Source organism: Zeus faber (assembly GCF_960531495.2).
Source record: "Zeus faber genome assembly, chromosome: 10".
Lineage (NCBI taxonomy): Eukaryota > Metazoa > Chordata > Actinopteri > Zeiformes > Zeidae > Zeus > Zeus faber.
The window spans coordinates 6,281,612-6,289,730 of record NC_137199.1 but is presented as its reverse complement, the minus strand read 5'-3'; the positions used below and the strand labels follow the sequence as shown (position 1 = coordinate 6,289,730).

General features: G+C 44.0%; 1 protein-coding gene across 2 annotated transcripts in view; it reads left to right on the top strand.

Annotated features, from left to right (window-relative positions):
- trappc11 (trafficking protein particle complex subunit 11) overlaps positions 1-8,119 on the top strand; it is a 31,630-nt gene that overhangs the window by 9,470 nt on the left and 14,041 nt on the right. For both annotated transcript variants that reach the window (XM_080008395.1, XM_080008394.1), the window contains exons 13-20: positions 1,139-1,217; positions 2,417-2,471; positions 2,661-2,806; positions 2,905-2,966; positions 3,697-3,829; positions 5,508-5,638; positions 6,453-6,578; positions 6,771-6,964. In XM_080008395.1, coding sequence (XP_079864521.1) covers positions 1,139-1,217; positions 2,417-2,471; positions 2,661-2,806; positions 2,905-2,966; positions 3,697-3,829; positions 5,508-5,638; positions 6,453-6,578; positions 6,771-6,964 — 926 coding nt within the window. The remainder of the gene's footprint in view (positions 1-1,138; positions 1,218-2,416; positions 2,472-2,660; positions 2,807-2,904; positions 2,967-3,696; positions 3,830-5,507; positions 5,639-6,452; positions 6,579-6,770; positions 6,965-8,119) is intronic.

Sequence of the window (8,119 nt, the reverse complement as noted above, 5' to 3'; positions counted from 1 at the left end):
AGGAAGTCCAGGATCCAGGCACAGAGCGGAGTACTCAGTCTTAACTCCCGCAGCTTGACAGCCAGTCTGGTGGAGACTATGGTATTGAAAGCTGAACTATAGTCGATGAACAGCATTCTCACCTAGACCCCGTTCCAGCCATTCAGGTGCATGAACGTGGTTTGTAGTACCCAGGAGACCACGTCGTCCATGGATCTGTTCAGCCGGTACGCAAACTGCGGCAGGTCCAAGGTGCGGGGGAGGGAAGCGCAGATATAATGCTTAATCAGCCTCTCTAAGCACTTCATGACCACCTAGGTGAGCGCCACCGGACGGTAGTCATTCAGGCAGGCTGGAGAGGCGATCTTCGGGACAGGAATGACGATGGACCTCTTGAAGCAGGACGGGACCACCGACTCGGCCAGGGAGGCGTTGAATATCCTTGGTTAGCACAGGTGTTTAGTACTTGCCCCATCTCAGCACGCAGCTTTCCTGGTGTCAACACGTATCAGAGCCTTCCTGACGTCATGCTCAGACACTGAGAGTGTGCGCTAACCCCCAGTGGTGTAATTCCAATTAGCTGGTGAGCTAGCGGTGTTGTTGCCGGACTCCACGCATAAAAGGAGTTCAGTTCGCTGACTAGGGAGGCGTCCACGCTTGTGGCTGGGGAGGAGCTGCTCTTGTAGTTTGTAATAGTCTGCAGCCCTATAACCTGCTATTGAGGATTGTGAAGTACTGTGTTTAGGATTTATTTAGTATTTACACAAAACACCTATCAATCTTATAACCAGCTTCTCCTGGTCAGGGTCACGGTGGAAAAGGGGCAAAAAAAATAATCCAGTTTTTATAAAAATTAAATGCTGTCCCACTCTGCTCCGGAAAGGCTCTGCAGCGACAGATCTTCTCTACTTGCCAAATTGCCATTCACTGTAGTGCTAGCTCTGTCCAGTCTCCCTCATGTCATGTCACATTCAAGCTTGCGGGCTGTGGCTAATTGCATTTCAAAAATTAGTCCATAATTCACAAACATCATTTTTTATCAAATTACTACATAATTTCCCCAAACATTAAAGTTGAAATGTGTCGTAAGTACAGATACCTGAAAAATGTCAATTTTTTCCACCACTACCAAAAACAAAATCCCCCTCTCCCCCTCCAGGAGTTAATCATCGCTCTGCTCAGTAACGCCGTCGCTCAGTTCAAGAAGTACAAGTGTCCTCGCATGAAGAGTCACCTCAGTAAGTTCCATCTTTTCCTTCTTACCGCATCTTTCATTTGGAAGAATTAAACCCTCTGAGAATTTAAATATTGGCCGTCAGCAATGTTAATAAACATTTCCTTTTTTTGATTGATTAGTTGGTGACCCAGGGACAGCCCAGCCATTAAACCTGCAGTTACTGGTGAAGGCACGTTGGAACCTAGAATGCTTAGCAATTAGCTTTGAGTCGAAAACTTTTAATTTGGTTCTCTGTGCAAAAAAATGTTTACCTCTAAATTGTTTACCAACATGGAAAATCTGAAACAATACAATAAATACAAATACAATTACAGTATATGTATTTTTTCTTTTCTAAATTGACCAGCTTAGAATTGTTTGTATAAGATTATTCAGCTTGGTTTTTAGGAAAGAAAGCTTTTAGAAAGTAGCTTCCTTGGATAAAATAGCTAATACAATTGCAAATAAAATAGGACAAATTGAAGTTATTGCCTTCTTTAAGTAGCTATAAATGAGTAACCTTTGAAAGAGAACAACAGGTGTTTGATGCTCTACTTGGAAAGAATACATTTCAAGAAACTTTTCTTATTTTAAGCATACGTTTTATGTAGACTGCAAGATAATTTCCCTCACAAGATATTTTTTCTTGTCTTAAGAAATCTGATCTAGTGAAAACAAATTGTTCTTCATTTTTGTTTTTCTTCTTTTTGACGTTGAATTTTACTACTTTGTGTTGACCTTTTCTGCTCTCCTAAGACACTCCTGGTTATATGTGTATATGCAAAATATCCCATATTAGTTTTTTGAATGTTATTGGTCATGTGCTAATTTGCATAAAGGTGATATGGTGGAAAAATTGCCTTGGATAAGGTTTTAATTTAAGCTCCTTTATTTTAAAAATATCTGAGTTTGTCTCTGCAGAGGACAAGACTGGCTAAATTCCTAGATACATACCCTTTTATAGTATCTTGCAAGGAGTGTGTTCTTAGCAGAATATTCCAACAATTTGTCTGATTATATAGTACTGTCTACCAGACAGTACTCTCTTGGGAGTGGTATTGAGTGAGAAAGCTATGCTCAAACCACTATTTTAATCACCAAAACAATGTGTTGCGTTAAGCACATTCTGTAACGTTCTAATTTCACTGATTCCTCTCTCTCTCTCTCTCTCTCTCTCTCTCTCTCTCTCTCTCTCTCTCTCTCTCTCTCTCTCCTTTCCAGTGGTGCAGATGGGGGAAGAGTACTATCACGCTAAAGACTACACCAAAGCTCTCAAGTAAGTCAGGACTCAGAACAATTCTCACGTTAATTTCAGAGCAGCAATTGGGAAATTAGAAGTGTGTGTGTGTGTGTGTGTGTGTGTGTGTGTGTGTGTGTGTGTGTGTGTGTGTGTGTGTGTGTGTGTGTGTGTGTGTGTGTGTGTGTGTGTGTGTGTGTGTGTGTGTGTGTGTGTGCCTGCTTTCAGGCTGCTGGACTATGTGATGTGTGACTATCGCACCGAGCGCTGGTGGGGCCTGCTGACGGCCATACTGACCACGGCGCTGCGCTGCGCCTATCTCATGGCCAACGTCAAAGACTACATCACGTACTGCATGGAGCTGCTGGGCCGAGGTATTCTCCTGTAAACACACTCACACACACAAAGCACACAGTTGCATGTGTGGAATGGTGTGATGGATGTGGAGTTTTCTGTCTGTCTTCCCTCCCAGCCTCCACGTTGAGCGAGGAGCAGAAGTCGCGGATAGAGCAGAATCTCTCCAAAGTCCTTGCGGTGAGCAGAGCGGCCTGACCTTCAGTGTGTTTATCAGGTCTGAGACCGTGTGCGAGGAGTCGTGGTGCTCTTGGGCCGTGTCCAAGCGAACCATAGTGCGGTTCGTTTGCGGTGAATTCCACTCCGTTTCGACCTAATTGCAGGAAGTGAACCCAACATGCTGTGTAGTAACTAAAGTCAAGCCCACTGCCGGTTGAGAGAGAACCGTTTTCGCTGCCCGTTTATAATGGATTGTGGCAGTTCTCCTGCCGCACACCACCCAAGTGGCTTTCCCGCGCTCCTTGACGCAGGCAAATATGTGAAGGACAAACCGGTTTATTGGCAAGGATGTATTATGCCAGGAGCAGATGGAATCGGGGTTCGGCAAACGCTCCCCTTCCATGTGTGTGTGGGGATGGGTGATTTAATCTGTGCTCATAGATTGCTCTGATGTGCAACAGGTGCACAGTCACCCCTGATTCCAGCTGCTTAAAATACACCACCCCCACACCACATGGGTATTACGGTAAAGTGCTCGGCTCCTGTGGGTGAAATGCAGACAAGCGATAAAAAATAAACTTCACGTTTCCACAGACAATTTTCTATTCTGTTTTCAGGGTTCAGCAGGAGAAGAGATCAAAAAGTCAGTGTTGGTCTCTCTCTCTCTCTCTCTCTCTCTCTCTCTCTCTCTCTCTCTCTCTCTTCACTTACTCACTCATTCACTCTCTCACATATCTCTGTGTTTGTCTAGAATGACATTCCAGACGCCGAACCGGAATGTGAGGCCAGTTGTGTGGGTGCAGCTGTGGCGCTCTGGAAGGACCGCAAGGCTCTGTCCGGCTCCAACATGTTCACCGTGGAAGTCCAGGACTATGTGCCCTTCAGTTAGTAATAACACACACACCCGATTGTTGTTGTTCGGCAGCCCCTTATTGTTATTGTACGGGAAAAACACCATCTGGAACACCATCTTCGGCATAACACACGAAGTCACAAAGTATTAATGTATTTATATACATTCTTACCTGGTACATGTCAGTTGTCATTGTAGAAATGACTGCCATGACATACACGTTCTTTACAAGTGTATGTATACTTTTGACCACAACTGTGTGTGATTGGATCCGTCACCTCCGCACAAGCTGTGGAGCTGTGGTCCGAGCTGCGAGCTGTGCGTTCCCAGTTTCTCCAAACAAAACAAATAGAAATAGTGTGTTTTTAGATTATAATTTTTTAGGGCTTTATCCAACTCAGAATTTTGTCAGTCAAATCAGATTTGGCTGTTCAATGTGAATATTCAACTATTAACCGGCAGTGGGGGGTAGGAAGTGGGCCGAGCCAGCTCAGCTCTTACTATAGGCAAGATAGGTGGCCCCCATCCCGGGGCATAGAGGGAGCAATCAGGGCGTGCTGTGCAGACTCTCTCTCCGATGGTACAGCGATGGGGTGGGGTGCCCCCGTTCGGCGTGCTAAAACAGTGTGTTTTTTTAAATTTGCGTCTCCTGACAGAACGAAACGTGGAAATGGAACAAAACAGTTTGTAATGGGGACACTCCGTGACTCTCTTCCCGATCACCCCCTCTCCATGTATTATGCGCGATAAATAATCTACGAGAGTCTAGGAGTCATGCCCCGTTGCTCCGTGCCTCGTCCCAACACCGTTTTTAGTTGTTTTATTTGGAGGAACGGGGCACGGCTCTCCGTGTTGCTCTCGGCCATCAGGGCGCACGGAGAACCGGGTCCGGGCACGGACGATTCACACAATTAAAAATATATTTATGATTCCCCTTATTTATAATTCCTCATTGAAAATGTATCCCTATGCATTTTATAAACTTATATCTGTTTTATCCTGTTATTGTAATGCACACTGACTGACCAAAAAAAAAACCATGACTTGAAGAAATTTCAGTCAACTGATAGGTTTCCCACGGATGATTCGAGGGGGCAGCCCTATTATTTTTTGTTCACGTTTCCTAATTAAAGAAACAAAAATCCTTGTGCATCCTGTGCCGCGTCACGCATGGCAGCTGAAGCCCCCTCCCCCCCACTTGTGGGTTCCGTGACCTCTTCTCCCCCATCCCGCTGGTTCGGCAACCTCCCTGTGTTCTGGCACCTCCTGATTTACAAATGAAGCACTGCTTGTATGTCAATTCCACTAATAATGCAGTTGCCATTAATTTGCCCTCTAGTGGACACGAAACACGCTGTCAGAGTAGTGGGGTGCAAGACCAATATTATTATCTTGTTATTGGCACACGGGATTGTAAACTATGATGTCGAACTAAAAGTTTAGTTACTTATACTTAATTGTGGCTTTGCTAAATATACATTTATACAAAATAATACCCATACACTATATACACAATGTGTTTGCTAACAATGGTTTGATTGTTTATTAATTGCTGTTAAGAATTTGATTGAATAAGCATACCAACTTTAACAATAATTAAAAACACACTGTGCTTCACCAAACAAAACTGTTGAAACTCTTTAGCTAAACCGTATTCAGGCAGAACCGTGTCTAACTTACCCTGTCGTGCCCTGTCCAAACCACTTCAGTCCAGTGCAAGGCCAGGTTCCTCTCCCCCAGCTTCCACGTGGACCAGCCCATCAGGCTGCAGGTTTTCCTCCGAGCGGACTGTCCACAGCCAGTCAACTTCAACAAGCTGGCCGTCAGCCTCAGCAACCAGGTAAACACACACGCACACGCACACGCACACACACACACACACACACACACACACACACACACACAGGCAACTCCAGGATAACTCCAGGGTTTTTCCTGCCTTAAAACATTTGTATCCAAGGTCTTGCATTTTGGCAGCTCCCAAAATGTGACAAAATAAAATCTTCCCTGTGTCGTGGTTTGAGTTTTAAATGCAATTCATCATTTAGCCAGGAGAGGACGCACTCGCCACAGCTTTAAACAGGGTAGTATTGGAATATTCTGATTTTAAATGTTATATATTAATGTCATGAAACATTTTTAAATCTACAAAAAAAGAAGTGGAGGCAGTATTGTTAATATGCCTCTGTATTTTATTTTCTGCTTTTATGCTGAGGAAACCTGTTTCTTTTAGTTTTGATTGATGTGCCATTGTATGGAATCTGTGCTGCTTATTTTGATCAAGTCCATCTTGAAAAAGACATTCCTAATCTCATTGAGGCTTTTCTGGTTAAAGAAAGGTTAAACAAAATTGAACAAGCGATAATTGTCAATGACTGACACAATCAGTAGCATGCACAACTTTTAGCCATTGCGCTACCCAGATAATTCTCTCATTATATTGTTGCTTGCTATAATTAAGTTGGAAAGTGTGATCTGCCTATTGTCATTGATTCTGGTGAAAGATAAAAGCTATTCAAGAATAAAATCCATGAGCAATAAACCTGTCATACAGCCTCCCAAAAATCTTTTAGGAGTTTAAGGATCGTCAATCATCGTGGACGTTAACGTGAACTTAGCATTCCTTGTGTGTGTGTGTGTGTTTCCATGTATAGGAGTACAACCAGTGGTGTGTTGTGGAGTCACCGGGCCAGGACAGCATGAGTCTGTCGCTGGGAGAGACCAGATGCTTTGACTTCAGCTTCGTAGCCAAGACGGAAGACGTCGGCAAGAAGATAGAGGTGCAGCCACGAGCCCAAAAAGGGAGGATAGAGAGTAAAACAAAAAAAAGCCCAGTCCATCTTATCCTGTGTGTGTGTGTGTGTGTGTGTGTGTGTGTGTGTGTGTGTGTGTGTGTGTGTGTGTGTGTGTGTGTGTGTGTGTGTGTGTGTGTGTGTGTGTGTGTGTGTGTGTGTGTGTGTGTGTGTGTCCAGACGACTGGCGTGGAGTTGATGGTTGGCAGCGATGGCGGCCGCTGCGCGTTCCTCAGCTGGAGAGGAGCCGGAGGAGATGCCGCCTCCGGCCACGAGGCGCTGCAGGCTAGCCGGTTGTCGCGGCGACGGGGGCGGGGCGCCGAGGACCGCAAGGTCCCCGGCTGGGAAAGCCTGACCATCCAGTCCAGCACCATGTAAGCCATGTGTCCATTTGGAGCAGTGATGTGTAACCTGTGGGGCGTGTCCCCCTAGGGGACCGTATGCGAATTGCAAGGGGGGGCGTGAGGAAAATGAAAGTAGGCATTTCAAAAAATCTAATTAGATAAAAATGTTTTTAAATATTAAAAAAAAAGAAAATAAATGATTAAAATAAATTAAGATATAGGTACTCCTCATTCAACAACCTACCTGTTTAACGACCGTTCGGACTTATGACCAGCTCTCTGACCAGTTGGTATTGTACTCTGTGTACAATAACGCGGTGCGCACGCTGCGTGCGCATCTCATTGTGCATCACTGTTCTCAGTGTCAGTCTCCTTCCTGCAGTTTGTCAGTATTCACTACACTAGTGTTCACAATGGCCACGCCCCCTTATCATGAAATAACACGGGTCCTCGCTTATCGACCAATTCGCTTAACGACCTGGTTGTAGGAATGGAACTTGGTCGCTAAGTGAGGAGTACCTGTACATTGAAAATTATTTAATTTGTTCATATCTTAATTTATTTTCGTTATTTATTTTTATTATTTTTGTTGGAACCCTATTATTATTGCTCGAATTTTTATTATAATTAATCTTCTTGGCATTTATTGAGCTAAAAGTATCTGAAACACGGCAACCGAAGTACACAAAGACATAGTCTTGTAGTTCGCAGATGTCTTGTAGTTCGAGTTTGATGAATATCGATGCACATTTAGTTAGTGAAAAACTGTTTTGTACTGCAACAAATAAACTTCTTGAATCTCTCTTGAATCTCTTAAATTTTACCGGAAGTAGAAGAACGCTGCCGCGACTTGATTTGTTTGAGGAGCAGGGTGCTTTGTGACATCATCATCCGTCGCTATACAAGTTTAAGCTTCGTCTTTCGGTAGTTATTCGTGTCCAGCGACCCGCGGATTGCATAGTGTTTGCTACGCATAGACCAGTGATACTCAATCCTTGGCTAGTTGCGGCTCTTTGTAGTGTTATTTAAAATTAAATGGAAAAAAAATTCTTAAAGATTATTTCAGCGTATTTTGTCGGAGACATTGTCTGCAGTATTCAAAACGGAATTTCCCACTCGACACATCAACTTATGACGTCTGCGAGAGAGAGTGCATCTGTAGAGATCTGTTCCCTGGATCAATGA